The sequence below is a fragment of the Sprattus sprattus genome (assembly GCF_963457725.1).
Source record: "Sprattus sprattus genome assembly, chromosome: 12".
NCBI classification, from domain to species: Eukaryota; Metazoa; Chordata; class Actinopteri; order Clupeiformes; family Clupeidae; genus Sprattus; species Sprattus sprattus.
In genome coordinates, this window is record NC_137910.1 from 4,887,048 (window position 1) to 4,911,910 (window position 24,863).

The 24,863-nt window shown below is 44.9% G+C and overlaps 3 protein-coding genes across 3 annotated transcripts; 1 reads left to right on the forward strand and 2 right to left on the reverse strand.

Moving 5' to 3' along the window:
• Positions 1 to 847: 847 nt before the first annotated feature.
• npm3 (nucleophosmin/nucleoplasmin, 3) lies at positions 848 to 3,182 on the reverse strand. Its single transcript, XM_080848691.1, has 5 exons — positions 3,022 to 3,182; positions 2,704 to 2,789; positions 2,389 to 2,508; positions 2,051 to 2,144; positions 848 to 1,560 (listed from the first exon to the last, which is right to left on the reverse strand). The coding sequence occupies exons 1-5, from the start codon at positions 3,095 to 3,097 to the stop codon at positions 1,460 to 1,462; spliced, it is 477 nt and encodes a 158-aa protein (XP_080704817.1). The 5' UTR covers positions 3,098 to 3,182; the 3' UTR covers positions 848 to 1,459.
• Positions 3,183 to 3,294: 112 nt separating this feature from the next.
• setd6 (SET domain containing 6, protein lysine methyltransferase) lies at positions 3,295 to 5,159 on the forward strand. Its single transcript, XM_080848614.1, has one exon. The coding sequence runs from the start codon at positions 3,476 to 3,478 to the stop codon at positions 4,862 to 4,864; it is 1,389 nt and encodes a 462-aa protein (XP_080704740.1). The 5' UTR covers positions 3,295 to 3,475; the 3' UTR covers positions 4,865 to 5,159.
• Positions 5,160 to 5,471: 312 nt separating this feature from the next.
• Positions 5,472 to 23,748, reverse strand: oga (O-GlcNAcase). Its single transcript, XM_080848857.1, has 16 exons — positions 23,043 to 23,748; positions 22,259 to 22,310; positions 22,065 to 22,162; positions 21,824 to 21,954; positions 21,379 to 21,550; positions 20,935 to 21,033; positions 20,328 to 20,612; positions 19,897 to 20,055; positions 17,571 to 18,262; positions 16,887 to 17,061; positions 12,548 to 12,633; positions 11,139 to 11,243; positions 10,314 to 10,405; positions 9,726 to 9,918; positions 9,362 to 9,521; positions 5,472 to 7,745 (listed from the first exon to the last, which is right to left on the reverse strand). The coding sequence occupies exons 1-16, from the start codon at positions 23,206 to 23,208 to the stop codon at positions 7,609 to 7,611; spliced, it is 2,802 nt and encodes a 933-aa protein (XP_080704983.1). The 5' UTR covers positions 23,209 to 23,748; the 3' UTR covers positions 5,472 to 7,608.
• Positions 23,749 to 24,863: the final 1,115 nt, after the last annotated feature.

Here is a 24,863-nt window from a genome sequence, read left to right on the forward strand (position 1 = left end):
GGACATGAAAGAACAGATTTTTCGAGTAGGAAAATGCAAACTATCTGTTCAAACTCAACACTGCATTTGAAGTATACTGGAAGTTGACACTTTCCCTCAAAAGTCCTGTTTCTGGTAATTGTGCAGAATTTGCGCCCTTTTATAACACCTTGCCTCGGTCTTGGGGGTTCTTCATCGTTCCACACAACTAGCCGGATACCAAAGTTTTCGAAGCCTATACAAAGCTTTACACCATCAACTAAACTAGCACTATTTGGACATAATGGACCGAAGTTATTGACCCATACATATAAGCAACATGTAATTTTGTTAATTTCATAACTTGCCATTATTTCACGAATTAATTTTCTCCCGTGCAAACAGAGACCGACAGAACCGAATGTAGGTTACGCCTTATCGGCAACTGAGCAGAGCCATATAGCTATATCTGACATGCCACCCTATCGAGAGTAGAGAAAACAAGTGTCTTTATTTGGTCTCATGTCTGCGCCCTAGTGGTCCTACTCTAGAATGTAAACGAAGGTGGTAGAACTGGGGAAGGTAGGCCTGAAACTTCGTTATTTCTTTTGGCAGGTATAAAATCCCACATTATATGACTCACCAGAATAACACCATAAGTTTTCGTCAACAGCATACATTAATTGGCAGAAGAGGTGAACATCCAAATGAGCATAATGAATTGTCAAAGTGCACCACCTAAGTGGAATATTAATCATTAGGCCACCTTTTTTCAGGTCAGATTTTCAGCTCATAAGCATGATCAATACAGAGTAAGAAGGCAGCTTGATTTTTTGTTTTTGTTTTTTTGTTTTCTTTTACGTATAGTAAATAAAAAGGGTACTTTATTTACATTTTCAAAATGTACAAAATGTCAACTGTAGCAAACCTAATCTAACCCATGTATTGGAGTTAAAAAGGTTACTCAGGAATACATATTTAACATGCACCAGACACCAGGTTTGAAACTAGCTGCCAGGATGAAGATGTTACTGCTTGGGCAACACATCGATTCAGAACTGAAACTGCTGGAGCTCACAGGAGAGTCTGATTTAGATATTTCAGGTATCTTACACAGGAGGTCTGCATTAGATCAAGGGTACATGTAAAGTAAAAATAAAAAAGTAAAAGCACTTCTGCTTGTAAAACCATTATACAACTTTCTTTTGACACTGCATGCAAGTCACTAAACTACTAAAAGAAGACAGTCCTCTACAATATGTTTCTTCCCTCATTCAGAAAACACACCATAAACACTTTATGAAGACCTCTTCTATGTGGACCATGTTGTATAAAAATGATGGGTCACAAGGGCCTTCACTGTTAACCTCACTATCCACTATTCATCATAGATGCATCTCCCTTTTCAAATGCTGCTGGTGGTGTACAGTGAGTGTAATATAAAACATACTCAATAGGAAAAGAAAGTGTTTAAGATTCATTTAACTTTGAGAGTATCTGTTTAGCAGCATTGCTTCAGCTTCTTCTTTGCAGGTTTGATGGGTTCCAGTTCCTCAAGCTCTTCTTCATCAGACATTTCTGACTCTTCATCATTCTCAGAGGCTGAAGGAGAAAAAAAAGTAAGTTGGTTTTCAAAATAGTGTTCAGTAATAACACAGAAGGCTATGGTCGTTGACCAATCTGGACTTGTTGACAAATACATTTTAGTCTGCAAGTTACTTTGAAACAGTGAAGAGAGAGAGAGGTTTGCCATTCACCCATTAGTTTTTTTCAAAACAGACAAATCATGGTTTAAGTGACACTCTTTTTGCACTGAACATCTACCACCTGCTTGCATGTGTGCATGCAATCTCAAATTGAATTGGCTTGGATTTTAAGTGCGTATGTGAATAAACTACCCCAGTTCATTTTACAGGTCATTTCATGAACCTCTTTGTCAATGAACTTGCCAATGAGTGGAAGGTAACATTACAAAACCCAGAGAAGGCTTTGGGCCCTTTTCTCAGAACATCCATCCATGTGTTCTTTGTGCCAGCGGACATGTAGGTCAGCAACAGTGGATTTTCTCAGAACAGTCAGATGTAATCCTTACCAACAAGATGCATGCCACTAACAGTCACAGGACCAGTGCCAGACTTCAAACGAAGAGTGACCGGCGCCATCAGTTCAAATCCACCAAGGCTCACCTGCAGACAACACAGACATGCATCAATCATCCTTTGATCAATAAAAATACTACTTACATATGTATATTTCTTCAACACACTTCAAATTATTGTTAAGTCATCATTCATTACAATGATGAGACCGTAAAGCAAACATATGAGCTTATACTGATGCACACTTGTAGAAGAAAAATACTAGAAACAGGGGCACCCAAATGTAGAGCACAGATGCACAATTACAAACGGGTGTACACAACAGTATTACCATAGGTAGGCGGGAGATGTGCAGAGATGCAACAGGTACGGATGTTTTCTTCCCTTGATAATTCATCGCGGTCACCTCAACTACGTTATACTCTTCTTTGGCACCCTCACCGACACACACCTGCGATAAAGTAAAAATAATCAGTGCAGCAAGCACCGAAATCAGAAATGGGCTGGAATTATCAAGGGAACGACATGTTCTATGAGAAAGGGGGGGGAGACCCTCCCACTACCGCGTTACTGGCACAACTTGTGCCCTGGACAAATGTAAGGACGGCATTATTCATATATATTCTGTCTATAATGATAAACGTACCGTTCTCAGCTCAAGAAAGTGTTCTAGATCCTCATCTTCGTCTGCTTGAAACGTGTAGAAAGGAACTTCCGATGACAATTCACAACCTATGAAGTTTGAAAAGGATACACAACTGTGAGCTCAGGAGGGAAACAAAAACATTTGAAGACACGATCCAAAGTGTCGTTGAGCCACCCCTGAATATTTGGAAAGGTGTCACATCAATTAATACATATAATTACTTAAAGTGGAAATATTATATAGCAATGAGACCCAGAGTTCCCACGTGTGCGTTAATTGAATTGTTGACGCATGCTTTGGTTCGAGAAAAGATCTTACTGAAGAGGTAACTTTCCAGTCTGGACTGGCCAGGGATGCTACCAGCGTCGGATGAGTCGTCAGCCATGATTGACATAATTCAGTCGATATATATAAACTGCAGCAAAATGTAAATGATTTTTTCCTATTGCAGATATCGAAAAACCTGGCAACACACAAATGGCCCCCGTGAGAAACTGAACAGCATGCGAAGCGTCGCGGCGTAACAGCGTCACTGTTTAGCTGAAGACGCGCTGGTGACGTTACAATGTAGCGACTTGTTTGATGGAAAAAATAAAAACGTGGACATCGCTTTGACTTGTCTGCAAACCCATTTGGATAACTTTGAAAGTATACCTGGTGAAACCTTTTTGGCTGTGCTAACACCCACTTGTAGGTAGGTCTTCTGTGTTTTTCTCTTTCTTGATTCCAACCCGAATGAAAACATCAGTTCTGTAATAGTTCGTGGAAGGAAATGGCAAGTAACGTTAAAAGACCAAAGATAGCGGCAGATTCTGAGGAGATTGTTGATGATGAGCCCCTGCAAAACTTTTTACAATGGTGCCACAAAGTCGAACTAACCATGAGCAACAAGGTGTATCTTTCCAAGGAAGGTACGGTAGCAGAATATGGCATGTTGGCCAAACAGGAGATAGATGAAGGAGAAGTTCTCTTTTCTATTCCCAGAAAGGTTCTACTTAACCAGCAGAACTCTAAAATAAAAGCAGTTCTCGAGGAGAATAAAGTGACTCTCGAGAACACATCTGGATGGGTTCCCCTCCTCATGGCTCTAATGTATGAATACACCTATCCACAGTCCCACTGGACACCATACTTGTCCCTTTGGCCTAACTTTAAGGCCCCGGACCACCCTATGTTCTGGTCGAAAGAGGAAAGGGAGAAATTGCTGAAGGGAACAGGAATTCGCGAGGCAGTGGAAACAGACCTGAAAAACATTCAGAATGAATACACAGATATAGTGCTGCCATTTATTCGGTCACACCTAGATCTGTGGGATCCCGAGAAGCACACACTCGACCTCTACAAAAGCCTGGTAGCCTTCGTCATGGCATATAGCTTCCAGGAGCCCCTAGATGAGGAAGAGGAGGATGAAAAAGATCCCAACCCTCCAATGATGGTCCCCATGGCAGACATGCTGAATCATGTGTCCAATCACAATGCTAACCTGGAGTATACACCCGATTACCTGAAAATGGTGGCCATACGCAGCATCAAGGCAGGAGAGGAGATCTTTAACACCTATGGCGAGATGGCCAACTGGCAGCTTCTTCACATGTATGGTTTCACGGAGCCGCATCAGGAGAACAGCAACGATACAGCTGACATCCAGATGACTACTGTACAAAAGGTAGCAATCCAGCTGGCCCAGAATGAGGAGGAGCAACGCTTCGCCGCGGAGAAGTGGAACATGCTGTGCGACATGGAGATGGTTGGGGACGAGGGAGCTTTCATCTTTGGCAAAAAGGGTTGCCTCACAGACACTGAGATGTACACAACGTTGAAGATCCTGTCTATGGAGAAAGAGGAGTTTGAGGTGTTTCAGGACCAGGAGTGGGAGGAGGTGGACGATGAGGAGGAGATGGCACAGGCCCTATCTTACGAAGGCCTGCCAGTGCTGCCCCCTGCTTGGCGCCGCCTGTTGCACGCTGCGATCGGCGCTACTCTGGATTCTTACGAAGATGGTGTGGAGGCGGACCGCAAGCTTCTGGAGGAACAGGAGGGCCTGGCCAAGATGGACAGCCGGAGCAGAAGGGCGCTGCAGGTGCGCTATGGCCAGAAGAAGATACTGCAGCAACTTCAGCAGCTCACACAGGCAGGAGCAAGTACATCCAAAACATCTTGAAACATGCAACACAGATGCATCAAGTACAGATGTCCAGATTGGTCTAACATGCTTCTGTACAATAAGTTAGAACCTTTAAAGACTGTCAAGTTAACATGTTTCTGTTGATAAGTTAGTTTTCCTATCTAAGGCCCTTAAGAACGTATCTTATTTCATCTTGTAAATGGTACCAGAATGAGTGTTGAAAACTTAAAATTATGATATGTGATAAGGACTGATTGCTACCATGAAACCACTAGCTCCAAGCAGGATTGAATTCATTATTAGCCCATTTACTTAATCTATGTTTACTGACAACAGCAAGCTTCTAGATAATTTATGCAAGGCAGCATCAGATTTTCTGAATCCTTAGATAAGACTAATAAAGAGTAAATATGGGAATGTTCTGGGACCATTGGGTTGATTGTTTTTCCAATAAATAATTTTTTTTAACATTAGAGTCATGGAAATGGAGTCAAATACATACATTAATTAGACATGTTTTATTTTCATTATTATTAATAATAACCATATTACATACAAATCTTACAGAAAGTATACCTACAAGACAGGTCAACCCCCCCCCCCCCCCCCCCTCCCCCAATTCCAAAAAATTGTAAATGTCCACCATTTTTTTATATATATTTACACACCATTTCACCTCCAATGACTGTTTGAACCATTTCAGCCCTTGTGATTTCAGGGTGATCTGATCTTCCTCTGCAGTAAGGGCACAGGGGTAAAACATGAGAACTGTTGGGCCAAAAGTGAAGTTCTGATTTACAAAAACAACACAGGAAGAACCAGGGAGTCTAATGTGTGGGGAAGGTGGCAAAAAAGCCTGAAAACAGGGTGGTGACTTGTTTAGTCACCCTAACCTCTGAGGCTACCGATTAAAGTGGAGCTTCAAATTTGCACAGATATGGAGTCGGAGAACCACTTGGCAGTCTGACGGGGACAAGGACGTCCTCTGGGTATCAAATCCACTTCCCTGTGTGCCATGCTTCATAAATAAAAGTTGCAATACCAAAATAAAAGCCATGGAGTCCAAGCACTTATCAGAGTGCATGCCAAAAAAAAATCTGATCTTTTGACCAAAAGTGCATTTTCTTCATCTTTAAGCTTGAAAACAGTACACCTAATCATGTAACGCATGGAAGTGCTTCCAGAGGAGGACTCGTCTTGACAGTGATGGCCCCACACCTACCATGGCACCAGTCACTATGGAGACAGCTCTCTCCTCACTTTGGCAACTGCGTTACTGGACAGAACTGAGAACAGATAATACAGACAGAGCAAAACACCTCTAGACATTTAGGTTATATTACAGGACCAAGGTATCTAATTAAAAGCGTCATTGCATAAAAAAATTATTTGCTGCTGGTCTATTTGAAAGCTCTTCATGGTATATATTGAGAGCAAATTATCCGAATTGGAAAGGTTGATTTCAGCTTTGAAATACTAATTGGTCGAAGTTAGGAGCAGGTCTACCTCTATACTCGGTTTTCCTGACGTGAAATCCCACAAGTTTTTCCCCATCTAGTTCAACTTGCCATCACAAAGTTCCCAAACAAAAAAGGGGGAAAAAATATCCCATTACATGAACACATGGGAGAAGGCAACAGGCCTAAAGGCATTTCTGTGCGCGAGCAAAACCATCACAGAGCCCCTCCTGATACCAACAAAGAAAATAGATGGTCTGAGACCATACTGTGCTTTCATAGCACTGCTGTACTAGTCCGTAAAAGAGTAGCAGTCTCGGGCCAGGTGAGCTTCTCACGTCCACACATTTGGCCTTCAAGTGTGAAGAACTCACATGGTCACAGCACCCCTGGGATGGGAGTGAACATCACTGACTCCCAACATGGGCAGCACAGCTGAGGTCTTGCTCACTTTCTGACCACGCTGCTTAAACATACCCTCATGAAGTACATGTGGTTACTTGGTGAGAGTGGCTTCAAGAGAGGGCTGGAATAAGTGTGGAGTGAGATATGATCTGGCTCAGGCCTGCTAAGGTCAGCTAGGGGTCATGCTGAAAGGCGGAGTTATATTCCTGTTACATTCACTCACATACAGACACACACACACACACACACAGACACACACACACACACACACACACACACACTCCTCTCTCTGACTCAGACCCATCAACCCACACGACTAAATTCAGAGTCAGTCACAGTCGCATACATGCACATGTACAGGGGAGACTGATAATGGTGGTTCAGCCTCACCCATCTGAGCATGCTCAGTACAAGTGCCCTCAGTTTCCATGGACACGGGAGAGCCCAAAGGAACACTGAACCCCCAGCCCCCACCCCTTACCAGGGTTTAAAGTGCCTGAGCGAGGCGCCTAGGGGATGGGGGAAAAAAAAAGGTTCACTTAAGTAACAGCGTTCTACAGAAACCATCAGTGCACAACTTCAAGAACAGGCTACCTTGGTTAAAACCTTATTGTTGAGGTGAACTACAAGAAAAATAAACCCAAGGAAAGCAAAGTGACCACCGGGGCTTGAAAGGTGCAAGACATGATGAAGGCCTTGTGTGACACACTGTCTGTGCTCTTTCTCTAAACACCATTCCTTTAGGATGCCGCCCCTTTCGCTCTCTCTCTCTCTCTCTCTCTCTCTCTACCTCTCTTCCCTTTCTCTCTCTCTCTCTCTCTCCCTCTCTCTCTCCCTCTCTTCCCTTTCTCTCTCTCTCTCTCTCTCTCTCCTTTTTTTTTTTTTTAAGTGGTTCTTCTCAGAACACATTCCAGGGTTTCATAAGCTCCTCCCCATAAGGATGATGTCTTTGGGAAAGCCTTCCATCTTTGCCACCTCGAAGCAGCCCAGTTTGCTGTAGAAGTCCAACATCCTTTTATCCAACATCCTCACCTCACAGAAGGCACCATGAGAGCCTGGGAAGAACAACGATAAAAAAGGGGATTAGGAGGGAGGGCATACAAGTTAGGGTGTGAGTGACAAGGGAGAGAGAGAGAGCGCAGAAAGAACGACAGAGGGAAAATATTAGGCGTTTTTTCATAAAATTGCGATTAAAAACCTGACAAAGGTCTTAATTATTATTATTATAAAAGCTTTTAGTTTTCTATCACTAATAGGAGTGAAGGTCACTCCTCCTCACTAACTAGAGAGTCTGAAATAAAACACCCCTTCAAAAAGAAAAAGAAAAAAACGCTGTTAGAAGCTGCATTTAGTGAGGTGAGGTAGATGGGACCACACACAGATCAAACCCCATGACCGCACTTGACTGCAATCTAGGCCCTCTTTTTTTCTGTCGCAGCCCTCTCCCATCACTCTCTCTCCCTGCTTTTCTCTCCCATCACTCTCTCTCCCTGCTTTTCTCTCCCATCACTCTCTCTCCCTGCTTTTCTCTCCCATCACTCTCTCTCTCCCTGCTTTTCTCTCCCATCACTCTCTCTCTCTCCCTGCTTTTCTCTCCCATCACTCTCTCTCTCCCTGCTTTTCTCTCCCATCACTCTCTCTCTCTCCCTGCTTTTCTCTCCCATCACTCTCTCTCCCTGCTTTTCTCTCCCATCACTCTCTCTCGATCCCTGCTTTTCTCTCCCATCACTCTCTCTCCCTGCTTTTCTCTCCCATCACTCTCTCTCTCCCTGCTTTTCTCTCCCATCACTCTCTCTCTCTCCCATCACTCTCTCTCTCTCTCCCTGCTTTTCTCTCCCATCACTCTCTCTCTCCCTGCTTTTCTCTCCCATCACTCTCTCTCTCTCCCTGCTTTTCTCTCCCATCACTCTCTCTCCCTGCTTTTCTCTCCCATCACTCTCTCTCTCCCTGCTTTTCTCTCCATCACTCTCTCTCCCTGCTTTTCTCTCCCATCACTCTCTCTCTCCCTGCTTTTCTCTCCATCACTCTCTCTCCCTGCTTTTCTCTCCCATCACTTACTCACATTAACTGATGTTCTCCCAGTCTGTGGTATTCATGAGGTGCTGGAGGTCTCATATTCATGCCTGTGTGTGTCTGTGTGTGTGTGTGTCTGTGTGTGTGTGTGCTGGAGGTCTCATATTCATGCCTGTGTGTGTCTGTGTGTGTGTGTGTGTGTGTGTGCTGGAGGTCTCATATTCTGACCGGCAGCAGTCATGCCTGAGAGAACCCACCGTCTAAGGGACAGATTCACTCACACTCAACTCTCCATTCCTTTGGCTTAAGCTGGACTACTCTATTGAGCAACTGGTTTATTATTCATTGACTAAGTGGGTCTAACAGTGAAGAATCGATGGAGACCCGTCCCTGTTATAAAGCGGTTACAGAATGATATCGAGACATCTAGCTTCTCCTTGTTGTGGGTGATGTAATCATGTTTGACCATCTTATCAGTACCACCCAGCTGAAATAGTAGGCCTATTGACATGCCCATCGCCTCAGTACTATCCAGTACTGAAATAGTAGAGCTACAGACATGACCATCTAATCAGTACTACCCAGCACTGAGTACAAACTCAGCGCCACCACAAAGCAACAGCTATTGCAATGGCGGGCTTGCTCCGGCAGAACCTACCATTGGCTTTCAGTGATGAGAGGAGGCATCCCATCATGCTCTTGGCCACGCTGGGGTCAGTCACCTTGGCGTGGATGTCGACCTTGATGAGAGACGGGAAGTTCCGGAGGAAGGACTCAGGCAGACCCTCCTCCTCCTCATGGAAGCTCAGGATCATTTTCTACAGCAGGGAAGTGGGCGTTAGTCCGATGAAATGGAGGAAAAGGGACAGTGTGGCCACGGGATGCTGACATTAAGCATACCGGAAATTATATTGTAACAGTATGAGAGACACGCACACACACACACACACACACACACACACACACACACACACACACACACACACACACACACACACACACACACACACACACACACTTACCTCAGCGTCTGAAAGCTCTTTGTCACCGTCAGGCTTGGTGTACTTCTCTTGCATGAAGGGGATCCAGCTGACACTGCACTTCTTGACAAAGGGCTTGACATCCATGGTGCCCAGAGCGTAGCCACAGATCCCCTCCTCGTCCTCCAGAACGAAGCCATAGTCTGGGCTCAGACTCAGGAAGCCGCCCACTAACCTGAAGTAGTGGAGTTGAATACAGAACATCAGGAAAACCTGTGGGAAGCTAAGGTTTTCTGATTCCTCTTTCAGTAATGATTGAAGTTAATCATGAAATTAATAATCCTATTTCAAGTTGAAGGTCAAGGATATGTGCTTACCAGCAAACTACTTCTTCTGGCAACTTGGCCAAAATGGCATAGCATTACAACTATTCATTTAGCAGACGCTTTTATCCAAAGCAACTTATATATACACATTTTTTTACATTTACACTGATGGCACACTGCATATCAGGAGATTCAGGGTCTTGCTCAAGGACGCTTCGACAGGGAATCGAACTAGCAACCTTCTGATTACTAAACAACCTCTCTGCCTCCTGGACCACTGTCACCCCAATTCCTCTGGACTTACCGATCTCCAATCAGGTCGGGGTCTTGATCTGTGAAGGGCATTTCCTCACAGCCCTCGGAGTACATCTCTCTGCAGATCTTGTAAATATCAGCCTTAAGACAAATACAAACAAAATTAGTTGCAGTCGGATGCTTTCTAACTGGCTTTCATTGAGGTCTGACAAATGTGGGAAACAAAATGTAGCCTGCAGAAGGGCAACTAGCTGTAATGTTGATAACTAATGTGCTTAAAAATGACAACATATTTTCAGATCAGAGTATTTGCTGAATATACTGCAAAGTTCTTGCAGATACATGATACACATACAATTATGTTCCGTCACAGAGTTTCACACCGCATGACCAGAAAGTATGAATGGTCCTGGGTTTCACAACATCCTTGAAGGATGACACTGGGCATGACTTAAATGGATGAATGCCGTCTGCAGTGTAAATCCTCAGTAGACATGCAGGTGGTGTGTGTGTGTGTGTGTGTGTGTGTGTGTGTGAGACTGCTGACTCTGTAAAACGGATCAGTAACACTACAGATTAACCTCAAAGCTCTGAGAAACTGGGACACTTCAGCTGGGAATAGGAGTTAGCTTCTGATTCTGCTGGATTCAGGGAGCAGTGATTGACGAACAGCACTGCTCTGGCGTGCCATGGTGGAAAGAAGACAGCAAGAAGACTGATGTCCAATCTGCGCTAACTTTACCTTGAAGAATTTACATGCTCAGAAACGAATGCAAGCACCGCATGTACTCAGGCAGAGAGAGAGAGATAGAAAGAAAGAAAGAAAGAAAGAAACGGGTGAAGACAGAGAGAAATAAAGGAAGAAGCTACTGACCTCATCTTTGGGGTAGTAAGGCCGTATGGAATAGATTTTGGAAGTGGGCGTGGAGGGCGGTGGCTGGAAGAAAAGATCGTTTGCCCCGTCTATTGGCAACAATCGCTGTGGAAACGCAGAAAGCAGAGCATTCAGTGCCTGGTCAGAGGGTGGCACGGATGACCCCTGACCCCTGTGGATGAGGCAACTTGGCCCCTTGAGTTCGCTCGCCTCTGTTGGACCAGTGTCGAGGGCATGGCAGGCCAGGCTAGCTGATGAAGGTGCCTAACACAGGCTACTCTGCATCTACAGCACAGCACTCAAACAACAACCTGCCTCTTTGGTTTCAACACTGGCAGCAGAGGCGAGTGACACTCTCAACTTTTAAACTTTTTTTTTTTTTTTGCGCTTCTGTTTACAAAGCACAGTAAAGCGTGAGGTGGCAGACATTTCAAAACACACAAAGAAAATGGTTGAGGGGGAAAAAACAATGCAAAGCAAAAACAAACAAAAAAACAAAAGTGAGGTACTTGAGGCTTGGTCTGAAAAAGGCTGGACTGGCTTGAGGAGATGCTCCTTTTCCGTGCGAAGGCGTTCGCAAACAAGTCGCTGCGCAATTTGACACTCCTGTTGAGAAAGGTAACGGTGCAGGCACACACACAAGGGACAGCCCCAGGAACAAAGCCCACACACTAAAACCAGCAAGTGTCCAAAAAGGACAGCTTAAATCCCAAATGATAACGTTTATGAAATGATTTGATCATTTCGCACCATAGTGTAATATAAGAATATGGCTGGCATGTGCATGTTTGTTCATGGGGCTTTCTTGTGGGCCGATCTCGCATGCGGTCACGCAGGCGCAGGGTTGCTGCAAGGGGGGCGCAGGCGCAAGGGGGATGGGGGGTGTATTAATATAATTATTACTTTAATTACTTTTTTTAAAATGCTGTGCTTTTCCTGCAAAGAAATGAGATGTCATGACAAACCGAAAAAGAGTAACCCCTTAAGACAAGCTGCGCGTGAGGTCGCGGGCGCTGGGGGGGGAAAAGCAGCATCTCCTTCGAGCCAGCAGCTGCAATAGACTCAAATGTTGTCATCAGTTCATCTCATACACACCTTCATCGCACACAGGCCCCTGTGACTCCCCTTCCCACGTTTCAAATTCAGCCCTGCGTCAGTGTCATGCGTTGCGTACCGACTTACTCGGCGGCGGACATAGGCCTACTAACGCTTACAGAACATGAGAGCAGGGCGTTGAACTAAAGCTTAGAAGCTAAGAGACAGCTAAGAATCAGCTGACCTTTAACAGACCAAACAGTTCCCCTTTTTTCGCTCCACGCCAGTGCAACAAACAAAATTAAATCAAAAAATATACTACAACTTTTTTTTTTTTCAAAAACAAATTTGCTGTTAAATCAATAGCTAGATACCTGGAACTCTCCTGCTAGACCTCCCCTAAAGGCCCACGGCTCTGGGTCTCCATTTAAGAACTGTGCAGAGGACTGACTACGACACCCTGTGGGGATCACATCCAAGCGGAGAGCATTACGTGAGGGGGGGCTCGCTGAGAACATGGGGGGGGTGGGAGAAAAGGTGAAGGGGTCGGGGGCAGAGGTGTCTACCTCCGAATCACTCAAAAGGAAAGTTAAATATATATTCTTTTTCCTTTTCCCGCCGAATATGTGAAACAAACAAACGAAAAAATTGGCCAAAGCGTTAAAATGGCCTCATTAGATATTCAAAATGGCTTCCACCTCATGGCCCTGGGACTTAATCAGCTAAAGCTATTCTTTGAGGAGGATGGCGGATTGGAATGGTGGTCTGATATGTGTAGTGGTGTTAAGAGATTAAAGAAAATATTCAAATGTCAGGTTATTTAAATGTCTATTGAGTGTCTCATGCCCAGGGTAAAAATTCCCATCTTAGTGCAAGATTATCGGGCAATCTACAGACTCCCTTCTCCCATTCTGCTGCACTAGCAGATCAAAGTTAATAATATTTATTCATTTAGAAGTACCTGGGATTAAGTACTTCACCCAGGAATAGTCTGAGGTGCAATACACCCATGTCTGCCATGATGCTAAACGCAGTGGTAGTGTTAGTGTGTGAAGCAGCTTTAGCTGATTAAGCCCCATTCGCGTGGCCACATCTCCTCCTGAAGTCACATTTCTGTCCATCTGTCTTGTCTTGTCACATAACCTACAAGCACTGAGCGCGCACACACACACCCCCAAAGCAAAACTGTGTGGATTGAGCTCCCCCTACCACATTTCACCCTCTCAACATAAGAACCCCCTTTTCTGACCATGTAAAAGCAGAAAATCCCATCTCAAATCCAATTAGGTTCAACGAGCTGCCGAGTTTCTGGAGGAATAAGCCTAGAAATTCCTCCCAAAAGAGAATGGAAGGAATCTTCAGTCGGAAAGAAATCTCCCAACACGTTGCGGGTGAGCGCGCGACTAGCGCTTCCAAACCATGTGACAAGACAAAGAGTTTGTACAGTTCTGCTACCTAGCCATCTCTACACAGTTTTTAACGACCTCGTTCATGGATCTTTATACACACATCCTGTAAGAAGAGGCAGGCCAGACCCAGCTCACAGTGGCACCACTGAAGAGGAACTCACATCAGGGTTGTGTGTGTTTTTTGTTTGTTTTTTTAAAACCACTGCTGATTCACACGTTAAACTTCAGGGGACATACAGGGGGTGCAAAGCATTAATATGTATAGATTATATAGATTCGTGGTATTATTCATTTATAATATTAGTTGGAAGAATCCCCATCCGAGTGTGAATACAGCAGCAGCAACAACAACATGTGTGAGTCTAATGCAGAGCGAGTTCCTTGGTGGTGGCGCCCCCGTGTGGCTGGACTGGCCCTGCGCCCCCCCCCCCCCCCCCGCGCAGAAACAGACACAGGGTTAGAGAGAAAACGCCGTTATCGCGCTCATCGCTCGCTTGCTTGCTTAAAAACACTGGGCCTCGTTGCCGTCGCCACGCAAATGTGACTTCAGAAACAAAAAAACAGTCCTGTCCCTCTCATACAAAAATAAATAAAAAAACACAAAGATTTCACTTCGGTTTCGTTTACATTAGACTAATCCAACGCAGTTTAAAAAAAAACTGAATTGATTCCGACGAGCGAAAAAGGAACCCCAAAGGACCCAAACAGAGATTAGAGCGCTCAGCAGTGTGCGATCCAGTAGCAGTAGACACGTGTGGAGAGGTCTCTTCCACCTGTTCATAGTGAGGGACAAGACAATAGAAGAGGAGGTTAGAGGGAGTTTCAAACACAGCACCAGTGAGGTGCCGACTGCCTGCCACCTGCACTGCCTCTGAGGGGGGGGGGGGACTGCCAGTCGCAGGGGGGGGGACCAATGTGCTCACTATAGACACACACACACACACACATACACACACACACACACACACACACACACACACACACACACGCGCATGTAGTGTAACACACACACACACACACTCACACTCACACGCATGTAGTGTAACACACACACACACACACACAACTCACACTCACACTCACAAGCATGTAGTGTAACACACACACACACACACACACACACACACTCTCTCTCTTTCTCACTTTCTCTCGCTCACATGTATGCCCACTCACACACACACGCTAATGTGTCCTCTCCTATCCCTAGTGCATACTGATGGCGATATGACTCAGAGCCACTGCTTACAGGCATCTGGTGACAGGTTCATTAACACAGAGAATAAATGTGTTAATATTCCTGCAGAACTTTCCCCTCTACAGCTTTGGTGCCGTCATGTTTCTTTCTCTTTCCTCTGGTGGGGAGAGGGGAGATTAGGTGGCCTGTATTAATGTGGCCAGAGCCTCACAGAGGGGAGACTGATCACAGCCAATTCCACTTTTGGGGTCCCACATTCTCTACTATATTTTAGAGGAGAGGGGGGAGGGGGGAGAGAGAGAGAGAGAGAGAGAGAGAGAGAGAGGAACAGAGAGGGCACGACAGTGAGAAAGGGACAGAGAGAGGGCAAGGAAGAGAGGGAGCGGAAGAAATAAGAAAGGCAAAGGGTAGGAGAGAGGGGCCAAAATGGTGCAAAGACCAGGGGATATAGAGGGGGGAAGGAGTGAGGATTGAGAGAGTGTGAGAGAGTGAGAGAGAGAGAGACGTTTTTTGGTTGTGGCTTCAGCCAGCTTGGGTTGCTGCCTGCTGTGCACAGTGAGTCCGCAGCTTTACCATAGAGCCGCTCAGAAACCTGTGAATGAAACATGGTTACCACGGTAACCCCGGCCATGCTGGTGCTTGTGTTCGGATCAACTGGCTTCCACACAGCACAGCTCTGTTCAGCCCAGACCCATCCCCTCGAACTGAAGCCCGATGGCAGATCCACACCTATATGTATGCTGCATGCATCTGCACTGAATGGTGTTAATGTGTGTGTGGTGGTGGAGTCAGAGAGCTTTTTCTCGACTGTGTCTTTGTGTTTGAATGAGAAGAGGGTAAACCCATCGGAATACCGCAAGGCATCACAGCACTGGGCCTATGTTCTGCTGTGTCAGTGTAACTATGTGTTGATTTCGGATTAAATTCAGATTCAGATGGGGTTCAGTTAGAGCGACAGATCCACAGAGCTCGTGTGTGTGTGGAGCAGAGAACACAGACTCTACTTCGAGTCCGTAGAAAAAAAAAGACAGTTTGTCCATTTGCCACACATCTGCAATCCTACGCAGTGGGGCTTAAATCTTCCAACAGCCAATTTTTGTATCTAGCGCACCAGAATAGCCTTAAGCCAGCCGCCTTGCTCTCGGAGCTCGCATGCGCGCAAGCCCAGCGCCCCCCCACATGTCCGTGGGGGGGCGGAAGACGGTCAGCAGCAGCAGGTGCTACTGAACGAAACACTGCAGGTCACGTTATTGTCACATCGCTAAGGATGCACAGCAAGCAACAGGGCCCACGCAAGGCACACCTAGCCACCGGCTCCAATTAGCATTGGGGTGGGACAGTTGGTTGGTGTGGTCAATGGGTGAATAAACGCCAGGGGGTTTCTTGCCTTTCTCTGGGGGGGGGGGCAGGGGTGGGGGACGGGTAGGACAGAGGCACTGCAGATGGCATGCGGTCAGCAGAGAGAAAACAACAGCATTTACACAGTATAGAGTTCAAAGTTCAAATCAAAGTATGCAACAGAAAAAAAAAAAAAAAAAGAGTGCAGTGAATGAGGGCCTGTGGCACCTGTGTTGGTTAAGGGCGTAGTGTGCGTAGTGTGTGAGTGTGTGTGTGTGTGTGTGTCTGGGGGGGGGGGGGGTCTGTGCAAAGGGGGGTGATGCTAAAATCTGATGCTACCTGAGGAATGTCATGGCCATTTGTTGTCTGTGTCTGTGTCTGTGTCTGTGTCTGTGTCTGTGTCTGTGTCTGTGTCTGTGTCTGTGTCTGTGTCTGTGTCTGTGTGTCTGTGTGTCTGTGTGTCTGTGTGTCTGTGTGAGTGTGAGTGTGAGTGTGAGTGTGAGTGTGAGTGTGAGTGTGTTGGCATGTTTATCTGTGTATGTGTCTGTGTATGTGTCTTCACTAAGGGAGTGTGAGCAGGATTGTAGAAATGTAAAAAGCGTCACTATTAACCTGCATAGGTATGGTCACTGCTTTGCAATACGAGAAGACTTGACTAACTACTCACTCTCACCTAGGTGTACCTGGGACTGGGAGACTGCTCTTGTTCAGTGTTTGTGTAAACCGTGCGAGGCTGAGTCGCAGACGTGCAAGTCTCTGGGCCATACCTACCTAACCACTGCACAAATGACTTCACCATAGAGATGATGCTCTTTATGTCCCAGATGTAGGAGTACAGGTCGTACAGGATGGTCCTGTTGGCAGAGTTGGAGAGGCGCGTGAACATCTGGATGACCGCGCCGCACATCTCCTCGAACTTCTCCGCCCGGATCTTCCATTCCTTCACCTGCAACCCCACAAGGGCAAGGAGGCCATGTTAAAAATAAAACAGTCAACTCTCACTGACTGAAAAAAGATGAATTAACAGCTGATACACGTGTGCAAAAGTTCATTCATATCATATTGGCATAACAAGTTGTTTTTTTCCCTCTGCTTCAAAAATGTTCTGATATGATGAGACATAAATGTTCATAAGCTGAGTAACAGCACCCCCATATGGGGGACCAATGAACTGTACAGCCACCATTTTGTTTGAGCTTCAGCACAATGCTGGAGGAGAGCCCTGATCATTTGATGCTCTGCTGCCCCGGGATCAGCTTTGCTGCGTCCTAATCCAATCTTGACCGCTTTGTTCCACACATGTGCCTGAAACCAGGCCTGTGCAGGCGAACAGAGAGCATCTCCTATTGGCAGAATGTGTGTGTGTGTATGTGTGTGTGTGTGTGTGTGTGTGTGTGTGTGTGTATGTGTGTGTGTGTGTGTGTTTGTTTGTTTCCCACCCGTCCCATCACTCACCTTCTCTGGGTCCTTGTCTTCCGAGTTGACGCTGACGGCGCTGCTGTTGGAGCGCAGCCAGTTGAACTCCTTGAGCATGTGGACGGCCTTGGGCCCGTGCTCGTAGGGCAGGTAGAAGAGCTCGGCCAGCAGCGTCAGGTCGTCCAGGGTCAGCGGCTCGGCGGTGTAGAGCGGCTTCTCGTTGGGGCCCGGTACGAAGGCTGGCTCCTTGGCCTGGCCCTGTAGCTGCTGCTGCTGCTGCTCGTCCGTCTGCATGGGCGCGATGTCGCTGCCCGAGTCCTCCTGCACGGACATCTCGGGCGACTTGGCCTCGCCCAGGCTCTCCTTGTCCGTGTCCATCGGCCGCAGCTCCTCCGCCGTCATCTTGGCCTCGATGATCTCCGTCAGGATCTGGCTCCCGTTCTCCACCTCCTCCTCGACCACTGTCTCGCGCTCCGTCTCTGCCTCGTCCTGCTTCTCGGCCGCTGTCTCCATGGGCTCCTCGTCCGATTCCTTTTTCACCTCCTCCTCCTCCACCTCCTCGTCCTCCTTGCCCAGCGGAAGAGGCTCGGGGGCCAGGGCGGCTGGGGCTGGGGCCATGATTGGCTGCTGGAAGACTGTGGTGACTGTGGTGGTGGCACCGAGGCTGGAGCTGCCCAGTGAAGGGACGTCGATGACCGTGCTCCCGGCTCCACTGTGAGGTACCTGCCGACCTGTGAGGACAAGACATCAGCTACTGTAAGGCCGAGGGGGTTACCTATCCTCTTCCACTTTCTGGACTTCACTGTTTTTTTTTTTAAACTTTAAATTAGTAAAAATAAATCAAAATTAGTACCCGCCAATCACCAATGGCTTCTAGGTTTCTGTGTTGGTGATTGAATGATGGCGGTTATTCCACCACACTGGCGTGTAAAATATGCAGTTCATCTTTGAAAAATACTTTAGTAATCGTAAATCCAGCCGAGGGGGCAAAGGAAGACACGTGGGGTTTCTCCTCTGACACTTGTGGACACACTGAGCCGAGCGGAGCTAGTTTGCATTTCCATAACAAATTTAACGCCGCTAAACTGTACAACACTGCACTTATTTTGGACCCTCTCCTGCACAGAACCAGACCGCGCCGAATGACGTTGAAGATACCATCTCTTTTGTGATTGGCTCAGTCACTATTCAGCACTTGCCATAGTGTGTCTGTATTTTTGCAGATCGGGTTAAAAAGTTAAATCTGGAAAGCCTGAATAGGAACTATAACAACGATAGTGATGGTTAACTGCCCATCGTTATCTCTACCACTCAATAAATCAACTGGTAAGGTAGGCCACACAGAATTATGGTGCGTTCCAGTTATACTCTGAAGTCGGAATTTAGTACAGTAACTACACCTAATGTGCAAAATACCACATAATACACCTCAGCCTACACTTTATGTGCAAAATACCACATAATGTGTGTTATCAACTGGTATTACTAACATCTGGTAACATTTGCGAACAACAACAACAACTGGTATTGCATTTGTTCTCCGACTTGTAACTGAAACATGGTCAACTCGGGTGTGACGTCATTCCCAGCTCTGAGTTCCGAGGTAAATCGAATGTACCATTAGAAACCGCCAATATTAATGTAAGCCAGGCTTGGAAATAATGGCACCAATTTTAACCAATCAACCACTGTTATCTTTGACTAAAGAAAGAAGTATTGTCCTGAAAGCTTTTCTTCTTTTTTAGACTAAACCGAATGTTTCCTTTGTGGGCTAATGTTCTCCATACCTACACATGTGTATGGCAAAAATATGTATTTGGTATAAACAGAGGAAACTAACATAATGCTTTGCATCGTGGAGTTCTTTCCTCCACTTCATTGTATTTCTGCATGTTGGGACAGCTTAGTGGCCTTTATCCCTAACTGAGAGAAACACTCTCTAGTGAGTGGACCCTGATGTACTCCTCACTGAAAGACACCCTCTGTTGTGAGTGGACCCTGATGTATGGAAATGCAAATCCAGGCTGTGCTTGGTCAACGGGCTAAGCTGAATGAAGACGTACCCAGCAACACCATTCATATGAAATAACTGCACAGGGTTACTTCTGCCAGACAAAGATTTTGCCCCCGGAGGTTATCATGGTCTTCTCGTCATGGCAAAGCCAGAAAGGATAACGAGAACAACTACTAAAAACATAAACAGTAAACTCACCAGCACAATCTACACGTACAAAACATACAGGAGACGGTCGTAACTCATTTATAATACTGCTTTTTATGGTGTGAACTTTCATTCAAAAAGCATTGTAGTGAAAATCTGTGGTTAAGCTAGAATTGAAGAAACATTGCTGTGAATTGAACTCACTGTTATACTGATGTGGCACGCAAAACTCGCCCATCCACTCTGTGAGTGCCATCTTGAGGGCCAGCTGGGGGCTGTAGAGCATATCTGTCTCCAGCTCCTCATCACTGCCCTCGTTCTCCAGCTTGATCTGGATGGACACCGTGCTGTCCTCACTGTCTGCTGTAGAAACATGGGAAACACCAGTATGAATCCCCATCGCAACATCTTGCATGTATAAAATGAACTTGTGTTTTATATTCCATCAATGAAGCGTAAGAATTTAAACTATTGGTGGATTGGCACTGGTAGCTCACTGGTAGAGCCAAAAACACATGCCCTAATACTTTCATTTTGAGATAACAAACCAATAAATACATTTCAAATAAATACATTCATACAATTTTCAAGAATTGGCACTACAGAAAATAGCTTGAGTAAACCCAGGTCCTTACCCATGACGACGTCTTTCCGCACGCCGTTCATGTTGGACTTGTACCACGTGGCCAAGGTATGGATAGCCACAAAGTTGGACTCAAATTCGCAGTTGGGGTTGGTGAGGACCCCCTTCAGGCGAGGGATAAGCTCTGTCGAGCGGCCTTTGTAGGGGCCCAGAAACAGTCTCTTCTGGTCGTAATCGTTGGCATGGATGTTGTCCCAGATGACCGGGGCCCTCCTCAAGATCTTGGACACCTCGTCAATGGATTCGACCGTTATATCTTGGGACACTACCTTGGGACCTATGATGAGAACACCACCACTGATTAGCCCTACGATCTCTGAACACCAGGGTGTTATAAGATAAGATAAGATAAGATAAGATAAGATAAGATAAACTTTTATTAATCCTGTGAGGGAAATTCAATTGCCAAGCAGCAGAGTAGTGGAAATAGCATTCAAGTACATACATAAACATAAATAAAAAATAAATTAATACACATTTGAAAAAGAAATAAAATAAATAGACAACATAGTGCAGTGTACATTACATAAAACTAAATGTTTAGTGGTTGTGGTGTTATTATAACAATACTGTATTGTATAGTGCACAAGTGTCTTAACCTGTCCACAGCACTTCGATGGCTGGAAGCAGCTTCTCTCCAACGGTGTGGAGGTACGGTGACTGGGCCGGGTTTGGACAGCAAAAGGTCCCACAGTATTCTAAGACATCGCAACAAAAATGTGTCAATATACAGGTAGGCAAGGCAAGGCAAGGCAAGGCAAGGCAAATTTATTTATAGAGCACATTTCGTACATTATGCAATTCAATGTGCTTTACATAAACAAACAGTAATAACATTTAAATTGAAACACAGTAAAAGAAACTTAAATAAAAATAAAAAATAAAATAAATATAATTATGAAAATAAATAAATAAATAAAACATTAAAATCAATAAATTGCAGATGAAGTTTATGAAGTCATTGTAGTCAGTGTGCTCGCCTAGTGTGTCAAAGTAAGCAATCCTTCAGTGTGTGGTTTGTCTCGAACTAGACACAAACTTACCAGTGGGACAGAATAAAAATGTCTCCGGCTCTCCTAGATACTGGAAGATCTCATTGGTGATGGACACCTGGGCGTGTGCAAATGAGCTGAAGACTTCCTTGTCTGCTGGGCACATGTTGTGGTCGATGTCATCAAAAAGTAAGGCAAAAGACTTGCAACCAAAGTGGGTAACCTGAATGGGAGGGTTAACAACAAAACAAACACTTTTTAGCTCCCTTCGTGGACTCAAACCCAACAGTTACATGCCCACATTCATTGACTGTATTCCTGTGTATTGGTAGCACATCACTGACAAAAAGTGACAGTGGCTTATACAAGTACCTGCTAATGTATCAAGTATAAAATCAACAAATGCCATCAAGTATCACCATCTATGCAACATTTACAAGAGTATAAGCAAGTGATTTCAGAGACAACAGCATTTCTGGCCAAGCACGTTTCTTACCTGGTCGAGCTTCCTCTTTAGCGTGGCCACCTCCTTCTGATTGGAAAAGGTGATATCAAGCCCAGGGGAGAGGGCATATATGAACTCAATCCCATATTCCTTTGCAGAGCTGATCAATGTCATAAGTTGGTCTGAAAAGAATGAATTCATATAATGCATTTACAATTGTCATTTTATTTAGCCTGCAAGTGAGTTTTTAAGAATGTGAAGTCAGTAATGTTTCATTCATCTGAGGTCTTACCCGCTTCCTCAACTGAATACATTTCTCTCCAGAACATTCTATGTTTGTAGTCGTCTTTTGGCGCATACAGGTATGTGTTCAACCCCCACTTCTGCATTCTGTTACATGGCAAAGCACAATTTCAGATTTGATTCTGGTAAAAGAAAATGCATTGACCCATCATGGAATCTGGGAAAAACAACAACAAGCAATACCTCCTGAAAAGCTCTTTTCTTTGTTCCATTGTCCATGGACGTCCATAGAACCCTGGCAACAGAGGAAAAACAATTGGTTCTTTTACACAGGTTACAGTACACATTCCAACCACTGCATGCTCATAACCTGCAGACATTTTGCAAAAAAATCACTCAAATACTGGCGATACCCTGGCAACACCCAGTAGCTTTCCCACAAGGCGTACCAAGTTAATATTTTGTTATTGACACGAAAATTACGACCGTATACCACCAAGAACTTTAATGTAATAACATCTGCAAGTGACATAACATCTAGCCTATTACTGCATATTAAAGACAAGGTCTTAGGTATATACCACACCGTGGTAATCATCAATAAATCGAATACAGGCCATGCCTACAATTAAATTACAATTGAATTATCATTATCTATACTGCGAATAAGGGACATTTGGCACAGTAACTTTGTGTAGATTTGACGTTAGTAATGTCAGTGTTGCCATCCCACGGGCAATCCCCCCATGAGGAGAAATGGTAAAAATATTCGCCAAGTATGACACCCCATATTTCTCGGTTTCTGCCTCAGTGAAACAGCCACTCTTCTACTCTGCGGGTTTAGCTCGCCAGTACACGTTACCAGTAATACGACAATATCGGCTCGTGACATATTATCAAGCCATTGCAAACCCTAAGAATAATGGTGCAATCTCAACCAAACTACTGTTACTGCAATGTTAACATTGGAATCCATATCACATGCTGCAAAAACAAACAAACACATGCACTGGGTACATTTCCTCACCCTCGACAACTCCGCTGGTGAATTTTCTCCGGCCTGTTCTCTCGACCCCGATAGTGGGTCTTTCGACAGAGACTTGGGCATCGACACAAGCTTCCACACATTCCGGACTGGGAATTGCCTCATTTTCTGGTTGGGCAGCTTCCACGATCTTATCTTTTTGAACCATTTCTGTCAACTACGAGCTTTCCAATTATATTGTATGCCAGCAATGTTGCTACGCTTGCAAGAGGGACGTATTTGTGCGGAACACAAATAGTAGGTTAGTAGGCCACCTCACGTCGACTTAAAAACGAACAAAGATGAAGCATTTCGAAGTTATCTTGCTTTAATCAGACCTTAGCGACCCCCGTATGTTTAATCTATGTATGCACGATTATGACAAGTCCCTTAATGAAACACAAATATTCTGTCAAATTAGTATTAGTAGCAAACTGTCTACCTGGTACATTGGTAACGATAACGTTTGCTAGCTAGCGGATAGCTGGGTATTTTTAGGCGTTTAGCAAGAGCGTCCAGAGGCTTCAGCATGAAATAAATTACATATTGAAGATTAGTCTTGTCTGTTGTTAAAAATATGCCGACTGCACGCAATTTACATTAGACAATCAAAGGCATAAATATGACACCTGTTAAGCGATCTCTTGGGCTCATCTAAGCGAACATTAGCTGTAATATAAGAGGTTTCTTCCTGTTTACACCTACTGCGCAAGCTCGACCATCTAGATTAAACCAGTCACAACCAGTTGTGATGAGTGTAAACCCTAGCCCTCAACCAAGACTTTAGAAAACAGCCAAGATCGTCAATGCCTCTGTTAACCTAATGCTGTGCATTATGTCTGTCAAACACCAGAATACTCCCCACCCGTGCAATAGTTTTATGATCCTGTTCATAAAGTGCAAAACCGGCATGAGCAAGCTGTCATGGTAGTTACTAGACTTTTTCCAGCCGTTGAATGGGATAGATAAATATGTATGCGAGTAGTACTCTTGTGTCTATGGTGTCTCTAAATTGACGTCATTCTCGTGGGCCAAACCAGGATAAACACGACGTTGTCTACGGGATGCCTGCAAGTTCCGCAAAATTGAAAAACTTTAGGTTAAAGCTTTGGTGAGATGAGACGTTTTCGATGGGCTATAAGAACATCGACAACTAATTAAGCGTATTCGTTTTATGGACAATGATAGTAATTAAGAAACACACTTGGTGCAGAACGTCTAAAGAGATTAACCCATCCAATTCCATTAATCACGTGATTCTTTTGTTTTATAAGCGGACTATTTTGGAAATCCTTGACCAATTAAGTAACTAAAATAGTTTAATAAGGTTTGAAAATGTTCAACCTAAACCGGTTTTAAAAATTAGATTAGCCAATGTGCAGACTAATACACTTCTCTGGTAATGATCTGGTCAGTAGAAACAGAGGGGGACGTTAATCAGTTTCAGCTGCATTGGTGATGATGGAATTAACAACAGGTGCACTAGAGGGGCAACAATGAGACGACCCCCAAAACAGGACTGGTTTGCATGTGGCCATTTCAAGTTTCTGTATCAAAGTCAAAGTCAGTTTTATTATCACACAGCAGGATCCACAACACCACACACATGCATTTGGCGGCGACACAGGACACACACACAGATGAGGTCGCCGGTGATATTGTCCTTCTGCTTTTAACACATGCTGAAGTCCTTCTCAATCCTCAAGTGGCTCCAGGAGCAGTGAGCAGCCTTTTATTCCGCACCCAGGGACCAGGCCAAGTGTTTAGTCCAATCCTGGTCAGGGACGGAGAAGAGCGACCTTTCTGTTCTTTTGCATGTTTTTG

What these genes read in the sequence shown, in the direction of transcription:
- npm3 (XM_080848691.1), bottom strand. Translation starts at nt 3,097, where the DNA reads ATGTCAATCATGGCTGACGACTCATCCGACGCTGGTAGCATCCCTGGC. An exon ending in ACTGGAAAGTTACCTCTTCA is followed by an intron (nt 2,790 to 3,021) that starts GTAAGATCTTTT and finishes CAAACTTCATAG; the next exon opens with GTTGTGAATTGTCATCGGAA. An exon ending in TAGTGGCATGCATCTTGTTG is followed by an intron (nt 1,561 to 2,050) that starts GTAAGGATTACA and finishes TTTCTCCTTCAG; the next exon opens with CCTCTGAGAATGATGAAGAG.
- setd6 (XM_080848614.1), top strand. Translation starts at nt 3,476, where the DNA reads ATGGCAAGTAACGTTAAAAGACCAAAGATAGCGGCAGATTCTGAGGAG.
- oga (XM_080848857.1), bottom strand. Translation starts at nt 23,208, where the DNA reads ATGGTTCAAAAAGATAAGATCGTGGAAGCTGCCCAACCAGAAAATGAG. An exon ending in GCGGAAAGACGTCGTCATGG is followed by an intron (nt 20,056 to 20,327) that starts GTAAGGACCTGG and finishes ATGTTTCTACAG; the next exon opens with CAGACAGTGAGGACAGCACG. An exon ending in CTCATCACTGAAAGCCAATG is followed by an intron (nt 7,746 to 9,361) that starts GTAGGTTCTGCC and finishes TGTTCTTCCCAG; the next exon opens with GCTCTCATGGTGCCTTCTGT.